Source organism: Crinia signifera, chromosome 1 (genome assembly GCF_055691185.1).
Source record: "Crinia signifera chromosome 1, ASM5569118v1, whole genome shotgun sequence".
NCBI classification, from domain to species: domain Eukaryota; kingdom Metazoa; phylum Chordata; class Amphibia; order Anura; family Myobatrachidae; genus Crinia; species Crinia signifera.
The window spans coordinates 163,774,824-163,795,284 of record NC_139217.1 but is presented as its reverse complement, the minus strand read 5'-3'; the positions used below and the strand labels follow the sequence as shown (position 1 = coordinate 163,795,284).

The 20,461-nt window shown below is 42.5% G+C and overlaps 1 protein-coding gene across 4 annotated transcripts in view; it reads left to right on the top strand.

Annotated features, from left to right (window-relative positions):
- TMEM150C (transmembrane protein 150C) overlaps window positions 1-20,461 on the top strand; it is a 164,711-nt gene that overhangs the window by 126,445 nt on the left and 17,805 nt on the right. For 3 of the 4 annotated variants that reach the window (XM_083175893.1, XM_083175875.1, XM_083175885.1), the window contains 2 exons: window positions 16,722-16,806; window positions 19,026-19,076. In XM_083175893.1, the coding sequence (XP_083032019.1) occupies window positions 16,727-16,806; window positions 19,026-19,076 (131 nt within the window). In that variant the 5' untranslated portion in view covers window positions 16,722-16,726. Of the gene's footprint in view, window positions 1-16,720; window positions 16,807-19,025; window positions 19,077-20,461 lie in introns of all 4 variants that reach the window. The other variant, XM_083175902.1, reaches the window with a different exon arrangement.

Below are 20,461 nucleotides of genomic sequence, written 5' to 3'. Positions count from 1 at the left end.
CAGTTTTTTTTAAGCTCAGTTAAAATTAAAATCCATATTTAAAAAAAAAAAAATTGTCAGCACTTGCTCTGACATCTCTGGCCACGCAATTATGCAATTAAAAGTTTCCGATTAGCTTAATTAGTCTCTTCCCATGCATTGCACACAGCTTCCATGTCCCGGGCACAGGACAGGTACTACCCCTAACAATTCACCCGCTCCCTACATACTACCACTAACCCCACTATACTACCACTAACCCCACATCCCTCACACACACACTACCTAAACTACCCCTGACCTGCACGTACTTTCCACACACACACACACACACACAACACTAGCCCTAACCCTGCTTCCCACATACACTACCCCTAATCCATCACTTGCTCTTCTATACCACCCCTAACCACCCCTATACCATCTGTTCCCTGCATGCACTACCCACCCCCCCGCTCCTTGCACCTGCTCCATTTACACACTACACCTAATCATGCACCTGCTCCCTGCACACACAACACCACCCCTAACCATGTTCCTGCTCTGTTCACACACTACGCTACCCCTAATCATGCACCTACTCACACTACACCACCCATAACCCTGCACCTGCTCCCCGCACACACTACCCCTAATCCTGTACCTGATCACACTACACTACCCCTACCCTGCACCCACTCCCGCAGAAATTACACCACCCCTAACCCTGCAGTTGCAGAAACACTACCCCTAACTACAAACTACACCACCACCACCCTGCACCCGCACACACCATTGGCAGGCAGGCTGCTTATAAAAAAAAATAAAAAAATCCCTTACCCACAGGATTTAGGGGCGAGTTGCACTAAGCTTTAAAAGTGATAAAATGGAGAGTGATAAGCAACCAACCATTCGGCTCCCGTCTGACATTTTCCAACACAGTCTGTGACATGGCAGACAAGGGCTGATTGGCTGGCTGTTTAGCACTCTCTATTTTATCACTTTGAAAGCTTAGTGCTTCTGGCCCTATGTCTGCAAAAAAAAAAAATCATGCAACTAATTTTTCTTAATTGGAAAACATATGTAATGGGAAAAACAAAGATACCAACACATATAACTTGTATACAAACACACACAAAAAAAATATATATATATATATAGACTTTATTATGTAAACCGAGCCCCTGCCATTGATTGCTAAAGGAGTGGAGTAGTAGTCTGTCCTCACCTCTGCCCTCTCTCTCCTGCAGTCTGGACTCTGGGGGCTCCATAAGGTTTCTTTTAATGCTGCTCCTCTTTCAAGTGCAGTTAGCACTACGCAGTGCAGCAAACCCCGATAAGCTCCGCCCCTTTTCACTCTTTTGCCTCTGGAATTGCTGGGAGAGGAAACCTGGCTCTCCATTGGTCAAAGGCAGCCATCTTTTTGTAGCCAGCTACGGGGGCAGCCATTTTCTGTTAGCCCCGTGCTGCTACTACTACATAGGTGAGAATCGGCCGTGGCATGGGGAGCAGCAGGAGGCAGGACGGAGCATCATGACATGTACCTGCCTCTGGTAGTCAGGTGGGCGGCCCTGTAACATATAAATTATACTGGCCTGGGGGGCAGATGGCACCCTGCCCCCCGCCTAGCCCGCCTCGGGCTTAGGCACATTCGGGGGCGTGGCCTAATCGCGGACCCGTGGCCACGCCCCCTTAAAATTTTTTTTTTTTTTTTGTGTCGGGACCCGGGCCCCCCTGGTAGGCCCGGGCCCAGGTAAAATGTACCCGCCCCCCCTGCCTCTCGGCGGCCCTGACTGCAACACATTTCTTGGAACTTCTGTACAATATATTAATATATTTAGGAAGAACTTGAACAATAATATTTTTACAATTTGCAATCGGTGCCTATCTTGACGTGTGAAAATGTAGATTAATTATTGCAGTGAAATAAAATGATTCTATGATTTACTTTTCAGCTGTAATTGTTAATTTATTTAATGCTTTAATTGCAGGGAACATTGAGACATTAAAGTGGTTACATTTAAAACTGGATAAATTAGGGTGTTCTAAAACTTTTGACTGATAGTGTTTGTCTTTCCTATGTTATTTTAATTGTGTTATCATTTATAACTATAGTAAGTGCTTTATTTTCTCATAATAACAAACCAAATGTAGAAAGTTAAGCTATAATAGGTTCCTATACTGCTTTCAATTTATCCTGAGCACCCTACAGGTCACATAAGGTTCCATGTTTATTATTGCAGAATGAATGTTAGTAGTTTACTGTCAATAAAATGGACAGATGTAGGATATCTTCTGCAAACTATTAGGTCCAGAACAGGGGGTGCTTTTGTTATATTTTACATTTAACACTGGCCTGGTATAATTTTTTACATCCAAAAACAATATACAGTATGCATACGTTTTTTTTCCAACAGCTGAAATAGAGTTTGGCCTTGTGGTAGGATTTGCCAATGGTATATTTAATGGCCAGGTGTGTCCTGATACATATGCTTCATTACGTTGAGACATTGCTCTTTCCATATGGACAAGTCTCTAATTACCTGGTTTATCAGACAGGGATCATATGTTATACACAACGCACAGGTCAAGGATTGACTCAGTAACTCCTGAGCTATTTGCAGACACCCAACTACACATTTACAAAGAGAAAACATGAGTAACTGTAATATACTACAACATATTACACTGATAAGCAAACCTGAGCTAGTAATTTAATTTATTTGGACTCCTGTGGGGTTTATAAGATTTTATGCTTTATTTATCCAACTCAGACTTGAACCATTGACTTCTGTACTAAGGTAGTTTACAACCTGTTCACATATGTAGATAAAGTAAAGTATATAGAAATGAAAAAGATACCAATTGTTACGGCAGGTGTAGAAAAATAAAAGTCTTTTCAAATTAAAATCCCAGGTCTTACCCCATTCACACTGCAGCTCCAACCTGGGATATTGCTGGGTCAGCACCATTTATACCATTTTCACATCGCAAATCCCAAAAGGGGCAGGGCAGAGTGGTGGTGCATCATTTGGGGGCAGGGAGGAGGCAGCACTTAGAGTTGATGCTGCCTCCTCCCTATAGCGTGAACGGGACCCTGGTTGCTTCATCCGGGTTACCCATTCACACTGCACAGCAACCCCGCATTAATCCTTCTTTTAACCCAGGTCAGAATGCCGGGTTGCTGGATCCGTCATTCGAAAAGACTCTTTCAAACCGCATGTCGAACTGGCAACAACCCGGGTCGGACCTAGGTTATTTGTGCGATGCGAAGAGGTATTATACTGCACCCTGGTGCAGGTTCCCTTCTGCTGGAGCTTGGAGATCATCTCCAAGCACTGGTATATCTGGCTCTATACGCAGTAAACAGGGCCTGTTTTTACTTCACCATGACCTTTGTCGTTCCTGGGTCCAACCCATGGTTGACATGGCAATAGCCTAGGTTGTTCTGGCAGTCTGAAAGGTGTATATGTCTAGTAATACAAGTGGTGGGAATCAATCAAGTAACATAGGGGCAGAGAGGGTGAATTGCAATTGCATATAAATGCCGCCAGTGGCAGCAGGACTCTTTCCCTTTTGCAGCCAAATCTCAGCCTATGGGCCTTGAAAGAAATCTGCAAATCCGTAAGTGCAGCATATAGCCACACTTACTTGCATGTGCAAGAACATCACAAGTAATTGAATTGACCCTGTGCTGATCCAATACAAAAATATTAAGGGGGGGTATTTTATCCCTGCCGCTATTTTCGACAGGAGAAATAGCAGCGGGCACCTATGCAATGCTGTCTTTCCCTACAGTATTGAAGAGGCAGCTCATCAGAACGGACCCGACTTTAAAAGATGTCGCCCTTTTTGCAGAGAATGGCCTATGGATTGTCGAGATCACAGCCATATCTCAACACTCCACAGCCGCTTAGGTGAACACACACCCTTTTAGCCGATCGGCAGGCGTGCCGGACATTGAGGGAGTTATTCTGTTTTATTCACTCGGATACGAATTTGCATTCTTGCAAGTCAACCAGATCCCGCCTTGCGCATGGTGGTACACCGGCCCACCATTTGCAAGGCGCATTCCTTCACACAGCATGCATCCATTCACGTGCCTCTTGGACCCTCCCACATCTTTCGATGGTCTGAGCAACCTTACATATGCGTGAACGCTCGGGGGGAAGTGGGCAGGCAGCTGGCGTCCGGTGATGTCAGCTGCTCGCCCCCTGCATGTCTATCATGGCCCCATTAGCATGAGAACGCTGGGCGTTCCCATATGCTAATGAGCCAGTCTGCAACCCCACGCCCCCACCCTCCACCTGCAAGGATGGGTGCGTGCATGCACATTTAAAAAACATTGGCCACGTGTGAACGCATATAGGCTTGCGAATGGACCTGAATTCTGCCTGCTGATAAACAGGGGAGTGGGCCGAAAACGGGCCAGGGTCACAACTGTCGAGAAGTACTGACACTTGTGATCCAGGATTGAATACCCCGCTAAGCGAGAGATATACTCTGGGTCAGAAAAAAACAATAGAGCACTGTGGTTACAGCTTTATTTTTTTATTTTTATTTTTGAACAGTTAAATTGCCTGTTTTCTACTCAGTCATATGTTTTACTGTATATTGACAGTACACAACAGGAACGAATAGTACTGCACAATGCATTACTTATGCCTAATTTCAGACTGCAAAACAAAACAATTTTCTTTGCAATGATTCTGTCTGTTTTCACCAGCTATGTAGTCATGTAATACTTATATCTTATCATCATGTATTTCATTCCAAATGCCTCATGGCCTTAAGTCTCATTTCAGCATCTCAACTGTGTCTTTATGTATCTTTGGATTCTAAAAATATTTAACAAAATAATTAACATAAACCTTTTGAAATACAGCGAGACCGATTCTCTTCCTATTAAATTCGTGTTTGTAAGAAGACTAAGTTAAAACCAGTCATATATATATAAATATATATATATCTCTATAAGCAAGCCCTGAGTCACAGTCTTTTATCAGCCAACTGGAGTGCCACTATTGTCATTCTATTTTATATATTTGTTATAGCAGAGTCACATTCAACTCAAGTATTTCATGTCATACAAGCGACAAACCAACTTTACAGCAAACAAACATTCATATGGACAACCAAATAAACATATACTTCTGCCCAGCATTCCATGTGCATGGTATCTCAGTGCTTCTAGGCACTGACAGTACCAGACCCTGGCGCTAAATTACTTGGCCTACCAGCTGGCCACATTTCCCTGAAAGAACATCAGTTCCCTGAATAACAGACTAAAAAGGGTTTAAATCCCTGCTAGTGCAATCAGACCACTTCCCAGCTGTGGCTGTGCAGGTATGAAAACCCAGAACAAAGTTGTGTGCTTTTGAGCCCACCCGTCTCTTCCTCAAGCACACTTCAGAGACCCATTCCTGGCTTTGCAGTGAATCAGTGGCTGCAAAGCACTCCCTCTGAGGCATTATTACTCCTTCTTAACCCTTTACAGGGCAGTTATAACCAGAGAAAAACATCACTCAGGTGAAATTAATGCTTTTTCACCACAATATATATATATACTTATCCCAATCCTTTACACACTACCAAAGGTGCACAAATGATTTACAGCCCCACCTGGCAGACTGATAATCTTGGCCAGGGAGTCCTTGTGAAAAGCACTGTCACAACTTGTTGACTTGTAACAAGAACATCCCCTCAGGGACACTGCTGGTGACACTTAATGTTTCCAGCCTCTATACCAATATACCACACTCATTGGGAATACAAGCATTCCAAGATGCCATCACGACGAACCCTATGCATTCAATGAAGACTCACTGATTGCACAGAAGAAAGGGAAATTCAAATATTCAGGTTGCACCAACTGTCAATTTCTACAGGTCTACCGGTCCAGTCTTCATCAACCCACAAGATGGTGTAAAATATTTGAAAAAGGACCACCTTGACTGTAACAGCAAATTTGTTGTATACAGTATGTTCCGAAGTGTCCCTGTGTTTTGCTATACATCGGGAGACACCTACTGACAGAGGAAGTGCAGGACAGGTGCGGGCATTAGAGGTACAGCTGGGCATTTTCAAGACTGACAGTGCAAATACAAGCATTAATGGTTACAGTGAATGTTCTTGCTGATGTCAAAAGGTGATGTTATTATGGAAGAATATCCAGATTAAGCAGGCAGGAGTATTATGTTGTGAGGATAAAGTAGTCCTTTGGTTTTCAGAGTTGTGGTTGTTATTTGTCTTTATGTTTCATTTTGGTAGAACGCTGGTATAAAGCTGCAGTTATGTTTAAATGAAGCGGCCCTTTAAAATTATGCCCTTCAAGTATTGTGCACACAGCCTATACTGGCCACAGCCTATGCAATGAACCTTAAATGCTGAGACATTGCATGTGCTCTCCTTAATTGGACTCTACCAATCCCCACCTCCCCTACTAAAATAAAAAGTAATAAAAGTGGCTTACATAAACAACCATTGCATTCCAAGATAACATTTATCATTAAGAACTATATGAACTTCCTCCCTTCACTGAAGCAAGAGATTTTTTAGTTAACTTGCAAAATGAAGTATATATAGGTCAGGGTTGCCAACTTTATAATTCTCCTCTCCGGGAGAAGCCTGGAGAGGAGAGTTCCAGCAGCCGCTCAGGCTAAAATGACGCGATTGTGTCATTTTAGCTCCGCTCCCTCCTCTGAGACCCGAGGATTGCGGCATTTTAATGCCGCGATCTGGGGCGCAGGGGGGTCCCCCCTGAATCCGGGAGGGTTGCCCACCCTTCCGGGGGGCCGGGAGGGGGTCCCGATTTTCAGGAGACTCCCGGCCATTCCGGGAGAGTCGGCAACCCTGATATAGGTCCATAAATAATGGGAGATTGACACAGTTCTCATATTTTGGGCTCTACACACACACCACAATGGATTTGAATAAACCAAAATGTGCTTCAACTGCAGACTTTCAACTTTAATTTGAGGGTAATTACATCCAAATCAGGTAAATGGTGTAGGAATTACAACGGTTTTTATATGTGCCTCCCACTTTTTAAGAGACAAAAGGAATGGGACAAACTAAACAATCCTAATTCAAACTATCACTTTTTTTTAATAAAACTTTTTTATTAAGGATTGAGCATGTTTGCAGCATAGTTTACCATCAGAGTGAAACTTTTGAGAGTGACATATTGGTATCATAATTATTATTAATTTTTTGTAATATTTCTTATGCATACATATAAGAACACAATTTACAGTGAGAAAATGAAAAATGTCATCTGAGGGCGGACACGACCTAGACCATATCATCACTCAAACAGTGGTCGTGTTTGCTGGAAAGTCTATCGGGTTGGGCCGTGGAGGACACTGGGTGGAATGGAAGGATTTGTGGATTTGTAATTTCAGATCATTGGATAGCGAATCGATAAAAACCTTCCATATTTGAAAAAACGTTTCCGTACGTTGTTCTTTTTGGAGGGATGATTCTACCCATTCCATATGGAATATATGGAATAGCTTAGCTCGAGATAGGGATAAAGAAGGAGGGTCCCTATGTCTCCATTGATGTATGATACATCTACGGGCTACCGCTGATATAATAATAAGCATCATCTTTTTGCTCTCCTGTAGAATTGCTGTTTCCATTGGAAAAACGTCTAGGATTTCCCACTCTGCCGACAGGGGATGTTGATTCAGTAAGAATCTAATGGAAAATCCCTGAACTTGTTTCCAGAAACTTATAATAGGGCAGTACCACATGAGGTGTTGGAATGTTGCGTCAGGGCTATCACATTTTGGGCAGCTGTCTGTGTCTGAGATGCCCATTAAATGTCGTTGATGTGGGAGCTGGTAATGTTTCCCATGAGTATAATAAGGAGTGCAGGAGCGCAGTAGGTGTTTTAGTGTGGGTTGGGGGAATGTTCGCAACCATGTGGATAGGCCAGTGTGTTTTGTAGAATGGTCAATGGGTGTATGAAGGGTCTGGTAATAATTAGAAATTGCTTTTCTGCCAGAAGTAGGTTTGGAGGGCAGCATGTCAAATTCGTTTGTATGGTCTGTAGGTGATAAATATCAGAGTACTGAGCTAGCGTAGTGTTGGGCCTGGTAAACCGCCAATGCTTGTGTGGCAGGGAGATCGTATTTGTCTACCAAAGCCTGTGCCGTCAGTGGAGCTGTGGCCGTGTTATCGACGAGGGCCTGAACATGTAGGATTCCCTTGGTCCTCCATGAAATAAATGGGTGTGTTGCCGAGCCATCCTGGAAATCAGAATTGTTCAGAAGCCGAAGGAACAGTGAGTGGTGGCCATTAAGATTTCATTTATGTCATGTGCGGTGCAGTCCATGCCGTCATCAGTAGAGGGTTTTGTGTGGTAGGGTCTGTTAGTTCCTGTTTGTGGCAGTGTAAAAAAATGTTACTTTTTAATACTTTGTTGCAAATCCTTTGCAGTCAATTACAGCCTGAAGTCTGGAACGCATAGACCTCACCAGATGCTAAGTTTCATCCCTGGTGATGCTCTGCCAGGCCTCTACTGCAAATGTTATTCCAATTTACAGTTTTTAACCCGGTAATTTGCTGCTTTGTGTGAAAGGGGGTCTGACTGCACCTGGAACTCAAAATGCTGGGTCGCATGTCAGAAAGGGGTATGAGCAACTCAAGGAAGCACACTGAAAGCTTATCTAATTTCCTGACTGCAGGATTGTGACACTAACTTTGACTTTTCAAAAATACTCAGATTTGTCTTTCATATGATGCTGCTTTAGATAAAGCTGGCCATACACTAGGGTGACTTTTCCCCTCAAAGAAGTCACCCGCGATCCCACCCCTTAAGCTGCCCAGGACTTTCCTTCCTTTTGCATACAATATTTTGCATGCGATCGCAGGGCCATCTTAACAGCAGTGTGGGCCCCTGGGCAAAGCAATGCACTGGGGCCCTTACCCATTCTCCCCTCCTAGGGGTTGGGGGTGCTATCAGCAGCAGCTGTGATGTCCCACGGGTGGCAAGGGGTGCTCTATCTCCCACTCAACATGTAGGACCTGGAGCAGTAACTTCTGATAATTACTCCTTTACTGCACAGGTGGTGGGATTGAGAGCACTAACGTGTAGAAGGGGGCACTGAGCTGAATGAAGGGTCCCTTGTAAATTACTTCCAGGGAGGTAGGGGGTATTTTATATGTAGGGGAGGGTCGGATAATGGAGTGGGCTTAATATTCGTAATTTTCCGGTGGAAGGGCAGCTTGTTTGACTGCAGATATCGCCATTATCTGGAAATAGATTTCTTAGCCTTCAATAGTATAAAAACCTAGAGTCCCACCTTTCAGGAGGTGCTGGGAACAATATAAAACTGTACACCAGACGTTTGGAGCAGGGACCGGCTGCTGGAAGGCTGATATTTCTGGTTCTGGGCATGATAGAGACAAGCCACTAGTGTTGACCGAAAGGGAAGAGTCCCAGCTTTTGGAAAAACTCTAAGTCAGAGAGAACCTGAGAAATATAACTGGGAATTGCAATTAACAGGTCGGATGTGGACTGCTGCTTTGAAGTTGGATATCTCCAGTTCCCCAGGACTGATTTTCAAAATTCTGGTATCCCTGGAAAAAGGAAATCATCAGCTATCAGCATCGCCCTTATACACCTGGGGCCCCTGGACAAGTGCCCATTAAGCCCATATGAAAAGACGGCCCTGTGCGATCGCACTTTCTGGCTTGGCTACGATCCTGCAGATTGTTTCTGCAGCCGCTCTGACTCATAGGCTTCGGTGCAGTGCATACTGGACCGCACATCGCATCGAAACGGGTGACAGGTGCAAGCAACTTGGCTGCTTTTTATGCGATTGATCACCGCAATCACATAAAAATTGGCCAAATTGCACGTATATTGCCTAGTGTATGGGCACCCTAAAGGTTCTATGCAGCCTTTCTTCTATGTGACTTATAGTCATACAAGCTTGGGGGAAAGTGTGCAGGAAATAATTTTCCATAGGAATAAGAAGCAGGAAAATCATGTAAAAAATATCAATGCTTGTATAACACTATCTACTGTCAGGTATGAATGTGCCAATCAACAAGATATTCCCATTTCTAACTGAGATGATGTATTGTTATGTAAATAACACATCAGATGACAGTGTAAATCATTATTTTGAACTGAGTGAAATTCACAAGACAGCAATAAACCACATCTGTTATTCATATCCAGATAAGAACCAGCTCTTATTGGAGATCTACATGAGATAAAATTAAACTCCCTTCTGTGAATGATTATATTAGACTTATTTTTTGAATTCCCATGTTTTATACAGTTGTTTGCAGGACTAGGTTTTAATACTGTCAAAATAATATGTTGCACTGCAGTAATAGGGGCCGATTCTGGTACATTCCCAAAGAACCGAAATTGGTCCTGCCCGATGGCCGGGGTTTGCGCATGCGCATGTGTAAACCCCGATTGCGAATGGCCTCAGTGACTTATAATGTCGCCAGATCATTCACAGTGGGGAGGGAGTGGGACGGGATGGTGGCGGCACTGGGACATCGTTCACATGATGTCAGCCACCTGCCCTGTCTCCGTCCCGGAGCCCACAAATATAATTCAGCCTCCACTGACTTATATTTATGAGCCCAGGACAAATAATTTGATGGTTGTCGACTTATATCATTTACTGAACAGAACTGTGCTTTATGCAATTACATCTGTATAAAGTTCCTGAATATATCATGCAATCAGTTGATCTTTTGTGAACCACATCCAAGCTGTTTATATACTGGATGTTTACATATATTTTAAACAACAATTTTATGATCCTCATTGGAAGTGCTCCAATAATTTACTTTGACATTTAGGGGGAAATTTACTAAAGGAAATTTGTATAAAATAGGTGTATTTGTATCCAGAAATACACTTATTTTTGACATTTGCTATCCCGAAAATACGGCAATTCGTATTCGTATTGATAGCACATCAATATGAATACAAATTGCCGTATTTTTGGGATAGTAAATGTCAAAAATAAGTGTATTTCTGCATACAAATGCACCTATTTTATACAAATTTGCTTTAGTAAATTTCCCCCTTAATTGCATTTGAATGGTTCACGAGCTTATAACTTGTCCGCTATAGGAACACACCTTTGATTTAGCCATGTGATTGCTGTGGCTACACTGTACATGAAAGGTAAATCTCCTATTCGCTTTCACTGATTAAAGTTGAAAATAAGTTAAAATGTAACCATTAAGCTCTAACATATATCCAGCTCCAACATGTTAGAACTTCTCCTTGTATATCACTGGCATTTGTAGTGTAGTGCAAAATGTAAACATTTATTTCACCTTTTCAAAGCTTAAGGCCCATACACACTGGGCGACTTTGAGCTGAAAGCCGCTCAAAACAGCATGTTTGAGCGGCTTTCTGCTCAAAGCCGCCCAGTGTGTATGGCCCGGCGATGAACGGTGAGCGCTGCTGCGCGCTCCCGCATCATCGCTGGGAAAGCCGTTCATCTGCTGGTAATACCAGCAGATGAGCGGCTTTGAGGATGGCTTTGCATAGCTCTGTGCTATGCAAAACTGTCCTCTCCCCTCCGTCGGCGCCGGGCAGGGGTAAAGCTACTCAATGTGTTTCCCCCCAGTGATGAACGCCATCATCGCTGTCAATACACGTTGGTTATAGTCGCCCAGTGTGTATGGACCTTAGAACCAGATCAAGAGACCAATTTGAGGACCACTTTTAAAGATGTTAGACTTGTCTGCTCATCTGAGTCTTGTGCTTAAAGCGTCTGTAGCCGCCTATGGCCCTTATTCTGATCGGTGCGGCCGGAGCCGCATATGCGGCTCCGACCGCACAGACGAATCCCCGCCTTGCGTACGGATCGCCACCTCCGTCCGTACGCGGATATGTGGCGATCCGTATGAAAGTGGACGGGGATACGCCTCCTCCACCTTGGGAGCAGCCCCTGCATTCGATGGTCGCAGACCATCGAATGCAGGGCCGCACGCTCCACCAGGTCCCGCAACACAAGACCACACGGACACTTGTCCGTGTGAAATCTTGTATTGGGGCGGGCAGCTGACATCCGGCGATGTCAGCTGCCCGCCCCCTACACGCGCGTCATGGCCTCATTACCATGCATACGCCCCGCGTTTGCATGGGAACGCCCATGAAACGCGGGGCGTATGCATAGGGAAATGAGGCTAAGTAGCCCCTCACGCCCCTATCCGCCCCCTTTGCGGCGGTCAAAAAAAGTGTGCGGCGATTTCGCCTGCACATGCGCAGAGTGCCCTCTGCACATGCGCAGAGCGAAAACATCGGCGGAACGGCCGCATGCGGCCGTTACCGAACCGATCAGAATAAGGGCCTATGTGCTGTTATGTATTGTATATTTCCACTGCCATAGCCTTACTACAGAGTCACGCCAAACTTTCAGCAGATGTATTAGTTCTGCAGGCTGATGGAAAGGTCTGCTCCAATTTTGCAGTCTGAGATGCAAGTGGTGCATATACAGGTTCTAAGATTAAATTCCATAAAGTATCCTTTCACCATGTTATTACGCTGTCAGTATGATAGTGTATAAAATGAACATCTTTCTCAGCATTCAATCTGCTTAAATGTAAACTTTAATACAGAGTTTATGTGAGCAAAAAGCTTTTCCAACGAATAGAACATGGAGACAAAACAATTCGTGGTTGCCAGACAGAAACATATTTACTGCGTCAGAAGGTTCACTATGAATAGAAAAAGAATCTGCCAATCTCCTGGGGTTTTTTTGTATCCATGTTACGTTGGACACATCAAAGCACAAGATCAGCTGTACATTGCTAGCCTATACACCAGATTACTATATGTCAGTGGTTCCTAAACTGTTATGAACCAAAGCACCCTAGATTATCAGAACGGTTTTGATGGCACCCCTAAGATTTCACAAGTTTCTTATTGAGAAATTTTGGTACAAAAAAATAGGGAATAGCTTGGCGCACATTCATAAATAAAATGTGAGTTGTTTAAATTTAAAAACAACAATTTATTGTAAAATAAAATACAATTAAAATACAAACATATTTACACCAGGACACTTGTATAACACTGGGAACAAACAAAGCAGATATTTGACCTCACCCTGAATGGTGTTTGCGGTGGGCTTTTTCTTAAAGCAATAAGATCTGCGGCACCACCGCAGAAGGCTTGAGGGTAAGGGTCCCAGGCGAAAAGTGCAGAGTGCGTCCTTTCTTAAAGTGTCCAAGTGGCAAATAAAGTGCTGGTGCACTGGCAGTTGAAACAGCACTTTATTTGCCACTTGGACACTTTAAGAAAGGACGCACTCTGCACTTTTCGCCTGGGACCCTTACCCTCAAGCCTTCTGCGGTGGTGCCGCAGATCTTATTGCTTTAAGAAAAAGCCCACCGCAAACACCATTCAGGGTGAGGTCAAATATCTGCTTTGTTTGTTCCCAGTGTTATACAAGTGTCCTGGTGTAAATATGTTTGTATTTTAATTGTATTTTATTTTACAATAAATTGTTGTTTTTAAATTTAAACAACTCACATTTTATTTATGAATGTGCGCCAAGCTATTCCCTATTTTTTTGTACCAATATTCTGCTTAAGGAGGACGGTATCTCTCCTTGGGGAAGATAGCAGGCTGCTAATTCATATTTAATTGCGCATTGAACACAAGTACCATATACAAAAGTTACGTTTATTGAGAAATTTTGAAAGAACATATTATTATTATTATTATAATTTTATTTATAAGGTGCCACAAGTGTTTCGCATCACTGTACAAAGGAACAGTACAGGGAGACAAAACTTAACATTACAGAATAAAAATATTAAATGAAGTATATTGTTTTTATAAGTCATCCTTACACAGAGTGCGATTTGATCTTCTGATTTTTACTATATAGTCAAAATCAGAAGATCAAATTTAGCACAAATCCTTGTGGGATCGGCATGCCAATTTTGACTATACTATAAAGCCTAGTGTTTTAGTATAGTATAAATCGGCCATTTTCAAAATCTCAAGTAAATATAGTTAAGATTGTATGGTTCTGGGCTCTAGGAAGTTCACAGAGAAATCACATAGTCAAAATCTTACATAGCCAGAATCTCACTGTGTGTTAAGGGGTGCACACACAGTGTGAGGGCAGGGTGAGTTTGAAAAACACGCTGTTTAACACCCGCGCCGGACACTTATCCTATTCTACGTTTCGGGGGAATTCTCGCAGAGGAAAGTGAGGATTTCCCCAAATGGCGAGGTTCGGGGCTAATGCAGCGAGCCTCGCCGTTTTGGCCGCCACACACACCATTTCCACTTTGCTTTTTAGAAATAGAGAGCTGAAAGCGGCGAGTGCAGGGGGTCAGTTGAATACTGAGGGCGGGCTATGATGGCGAGCAATAGGCACTGCTCGCCGTCATAGCTCGCCTGATCGGCATTGAATATACCCCATTGACGTAATTGACACAGACATACCTTGGAGCATGAGAAACATGAGAACATCATAGCAAATGTTGAAAGTATTTGCCATTAGCATCCAGGCAATCTTGAATGCATCGCTCCATGTTATGGAAGGTTTTAACCAAAATAGCAGGAGACACAATTTCCTGCTGAATGTTTTCTCTCAGTGATTTTAGAAATGACACGATCATTAAAACATAAAGCAATTTACCCATGCTGGCATTGGAGGTATGGCACGTGGCACCATCCTGCTAAAAGTATTCATTACTGATTTCCTCATTTACAAACTCACTGAATATTTCCATGTACACTGTGGTATTCAAATTTGTGTAGAACAAGATTGGGCCGATGTACTGTGGCAGATACGGATATTATGGGAATAGACCACTCAGATCGAACCACACGTTATCGGTGAACCACGTTTAATCCAGTATGCATGGAGTTCTATTGACGAATGTCTGGAACCAATAACAGTACACTACTATCTTCTGTTGGTCTGTAGACTTTCATTCTTGAACAACAGTAACACAATAAGGATGCAGGTCGGCTTTTCTTGCAGCTCTTTATCATGAGCTTATGGAATCTTCCATCTTATGTTTATGCAGGACTTCTGCAGGGAGGCTAGTTTTTCTCTTACTGCACTGTTTAATAAATTATCTTTGGAAGGTCTTTAGCAACTCAATTTTCCAGTACATCTGGACAATAAATACGCATTATTCAACTATACATCTACTCATATTGGCATGTAACACAGAGACATGTTGAATGTGTACGCCACGGTACACAAAGCACTGTCAGAAGCCGGAACATCAACTGTGCAGTGTGGTGAACAGCTGACTTGGATGTTAATGGCTAACACTTTTAACACTTGCTACTGTACGTCTCCCTATTTCCCATAGAACAAGGTATGTCTGTGTCGATTTTCACTAAATTACATCAATTACTTTAAAAGTTATAACAAAAGGTTTGGGACTTATAGCAAGTGAAACACCCTGTAGTTACCTCTCCAACGTCCCATGGCAGCTGGCACTGCAGATTTGCACATGACCAATGAAGATGTCCCCAGGAATAAGGAGCAGGCACCATGTCAGAGATAAAAGTCTACAGCACAGTGGCCACTGACAGAGTGGAGGGACCTGCATGGAGGCTTCCTCTCTTAATCTGCCCCTGGGAAGCCATGGCTGCTGCTCAATAGTAGCAGCTGATGCAGCAAGGACAGGGGCAGAGGTAGCTACAGCTCAGAAGCCAGGCGGAATATGAGGAGTGAGAGAACTAAGCAATGTTTCCCAGGATGGCAAATGGCTGTATAATGTTCCACTTCACCACTTGAACTATCTATTAAATAATGCAAAGAGACAGCCACAATGTCACATAATATAGCAGTGACTCTAATTAATAAAGTATTGTCAGCCAGAGGCAGGGCAGGATAAAGGGCCTTGTGGGCCTAGTGCTGAAAATGTGCAAGGGCCTATTTTGAGAAGTGAAGAAGAAGCCAATGCTATGTAGGCTTGTAGAACCCATAAACTAAATGCCCCAATGTCCCCCTACATATATATAAAACAGTACAAACATGTGTAAAATGGAAATGCAATTTTTATACTTATGATTTATGGTCAACCATGAGCCTGCTAGTGTCTGGTGATCATCAGTCTGTCATGATGGGGTTCGGGGGCGCTATTTTTATGTGGAGGCCTGGAGCTGCAGCTCCACCCGCCCCATTGTTACTCTGGCCCTGCCAGAGGGGGCAATCTGCAACCTGCTGATCACAAGTGGCTATTAGGATAGCTGATAATCATCATTATCCTCCAACATCTACCAGATATACACCTTTCTATCTGTTTGTGTTGAGGTGTGCTTGGTCTGCTTGAAGCACATTTACATGGACGCAGCAGCCTACACTTGCCCATTGCCTCCACCCTGTCCTGCCTCTCCCGCCAATACTGTAGGTGTAAGATACAACAAAAAGCGGCATACAGATATGATGCATTGATGCACTATGAAAATATATATTATATGCAAGGAAAACAGAAGTGAGGTCAGGTCTACATGTCTGTAATGTTTCAAAACACTGGCAACCCTGATGGTTAACAATGTAATATATTATCTTGCTAATGATATGAGCCAAGAGGAAAAATAATTGTCATACGCTCTGTTCCCATATTTTATTGAATGGTTCTGACCTCAGGCTGCAATAACTTGGAATGTGTTACATGTATTATATATTATAGTACTTCTGAGGCTGCTGTTATTCACAATGTTACTGAAATACTAAATTGCATCATTTTCTCACTTACATCTAATAACTTTATTTTTTTGTTGACAGCAAATATGGATATAAAGCAATGCAGTCTGTGGATGTTCCTACCTCTTGTAATGTCTCTCTTCACCACAGTTGGCTTATGGATAGTGTAAGTACAGTTGGAAAATTATTACTGCCTGCATGATATTAAATAGAGGAAAAAGTGAATCATACATTAAAAACCATCAAACTAAAACTTAATTTGAAAAAAACAAAAAACATCAAACTGAATTCATTGATGTTATACATATCATACAAAGCGTGCTCAAAAGTATATTGTACAAATGATTACAAAATAACAGCAAAAACAAAGCATTACTTTTTCTTACAAATAAAGTGCTAGAAAATTACTATGTGATATTGTAAACTTGCCACTAGATGTCAGATGTTTTTGAGTTACCTACATGCTCATTAATATTAGTTTCTTGATAAATGCCATGTGTTACATGCATGTTGCCAGGGGCTTCATGCTCTATGCCATTGAGGATTACATGCTCGTTGCCACAGGAGAGTTAAATGCTTGTTGCCACAAGCATTTAAAGAGTTAAATGCTCGTTGCCACGTCGGTTAAATGCTCATTGCCAAGGGGGTTTAAATTCTTGTTGCCACAGGGGAGTTAAATGCTCATTGCCACGTAGTCTGCATAATGGACAGGCCGGCTTTGACTGCTGCCACCTAATAAATGTGAGTTAGTGCAGCGTCAAAGAATACTTTCTTTGCACACAATTTGACAGCATAAAAGAACCATATGGTTATTCCATTAAGCGGATTTTCCCTCTGCAAAATGTATGCCCTACATGTCATATTTCATGGAACAATGCGTGCCAATGGTGCTTACAACCAAACATTTTTATATAAATGTCTGTGTGGTTGTATGCCTTTCAATGAATGAAACAAAATTCTTTATGTTCACGGTAAGGTCAGTGCCCAAATGTACCAACATAAATAGAGCTGAGAGAGACACTACTGGGCTTTGTCTTTGAGCAGGACGTCACCATATGTAGGAATTGTTTCTTAAAAGCAATACAGCTTTAGTTAAATTATATTGTAGACCTGGAACCCAGTTGGAGACTAAGGGGGTTATTTTGGTTCACTCTTTCTAACAAATCCCTTCTTAGATGGACAAAACCATGTGCACTGCAGGGGGGCAGATGTAAAATGTGCAGAGAGAATTAGATTTGGTGAGTTATTTTGTTTCTGTGCAGGGAAAATACTGACTGCTTTATTTTTACACTGCAATATAGATCTCACTTTGAAGTAAAACCCCACCCAAATCTAATTCTCTCTGCACAAGTTACATCTGCCCCCTGCAGTGCACATGGTTTTGTCCATCTAAGAAGGAACTTGTCAGAAAGAGTGAACCAAAATAACCCCCTAAGCCACACAGGAGGGAGTGGCTCAATTACAATAAATGTTGTTACCTTGCCTTGGATGCTGTAGCAGCTCCACCCCGATGCCGCTGAGTGCTCTCCAGTGAGTGACAGAGAGGACCAAAATATAGACAAAACAGTGGCCATTCTTCTCTAAGCATGAACACTATCTCATTATAATTTTTTGTGAGAGTATTATAATGAGAGATTATAAATAGTAATTTTATTGGTTAAGATATAACATTAAAATGACCAGAAGTGCTGTATTGTGCAGTTAGTTAGTGTTGACATTTCTGTGGACAAAATCCTGGGTCTGAATTAATTAACTGAAAAGTGTTTTAAAAGATCAATGATGAAATCCAGTACAAGTATCTGCAATCGGAAAATAAATGGTAAGTTGTACTAGGTCATGTTGCAGAGGCTACAAAATCAGTAAAAAAAAAAATATATATATATATATATATATATATTTGAAATCCTGTAAAATAGCGACTTACTGTGTTATATTATAAATATGTTTTTGTTTATACACTATACCGTTAGATTTGGATAAATGGCTGCCTATATTTATCTGTCATTCATTAGTCAAAAATAATAATGTTTTAGTGTTGATTGTTTTTTTGATTGACCATGTAGTCAAGTGTAATCTTTACAGACATGTTTCCAACCATGCCCTGAATGCACATGTCCCTTTACAAGAGCCACAGTCAATGGATCCTATTGATTGGCTCTGGTTAATTAATAACATCCGCCTATATTTTTACAGTGCCACCATATTATGCAATGCAATAACAATGTGTTAGGCATTTGATTCACATGTTATCTGAATAGTTCAACAAAAATATGCTGTTACTGTATATTAGTGATAGGGTTGAGAACTGCCTCTAACTAACATTATTAATGGTTTAAATTAATTGAGAAACTGAGATTATATTTCAATTTTTTTTTTTTGAAACAGATACTTCATTGCCATAGAGGATAACAAAATATTTCCTTTGACTGTAGATAAGTAAGTGTATTTCTTCATAGATTACTACATTGTATATTGAGGGGGTGGATAAGGAAGAGAGAAGGGGGAGGGGGGGGCTGTAAGTGTGAGGATCAAAACTTCCGAAGCCCGATGATTATGAAGTAGAATTACACATACAGTACCTGTCATTTCCTCAGCAGCCTCGTTACTCAAATAACGTATTTGTTAATTTATTTATATATTAAGTACCGCTTTACTGGGAATGTTTTACCATTCATATCAGTCCCTGAACCAGTATAACTTACAATTCATATTTTCTTCCACTTGTACACATTCACACTAGTGTTACTAGGCAGGGGCGCTTTAAGAGAGGAGGAGCCTCCTCTGGCCGGGACACCTCCTCCGCAGCAGTAAAGTGCTGCTGCCTTCATTGGTCATCTCTGATATTTGCAACACCCGCCATCCTCTATCTCCAGTCTTTATCACCCTCCAACCCTCACCCAACCACTCACATCCTCCTCCCATATGTGTAAGTGTCTCTCTGCCTTACATATGAGACATTATATGCATTTTCCTGTGTTCTGCACCCCACCAACAGTTGTGTGTTTTCTACTTTGGAATGTTTTTCTGCACTACTGTCATTGGGGCCAATGCACCCACATACATACATACATACATACATACATACATACATACATACATACATTAGTCCTTTGAAGTTATGATACACATTTACACATTCTATGGTAATATATATATGAAAGACTGTCCCAAATTAAGTCACTGAGTTAGAATGATAATACAAGTAATGCATACAATCCATGTATTAATAAGATGAATTCATTGATTTTCTAATGCATAAAGGCCCTGATTCTGATCAGCTTGCTAACCTGGGAAGTTCTCAGCTTACCGAGCAGTTGTGGTGCCACCCTGGCGAATCTCCAAATCCTCCCGCTGCGGTATCCCCTCGCAACCATGTGAGGGGATGTGCTATGAAAATACATCCCCTCGCATGTGCCCGCTGCTGGTTGCGACCATCGAATGATTTGTCCAGGGCTCTCAAATATGTGGAGACTGAATACATTTGCGGGCTTCCGGCCGAAGGCAGGGCAAGCAGCTGTTGTCATGTGACGTCAGCTGCCCAGCACCCCGCGTCACGCTAGCATTTACATGGTAAAGTCCATGAAACACGGGGCGTTCCCATGCCCCGTTGCATCCACGGCCCCCGCCCGCCACCCCTCCAACCCCGCCCTCCCCACCGTGCAAGCGCCACGCTGACAGTGCAGGTCAGTGAGGGCACAGAAGTCCTGCATATGCGCATAACTGATTATGCGCACGCGCAGGACACAAACATTGCGGGGGACTGAATGATTCAGAATCAGGGCCAATCTGCCATGTTATCAGCAATGGCAGACTGTTAGTCA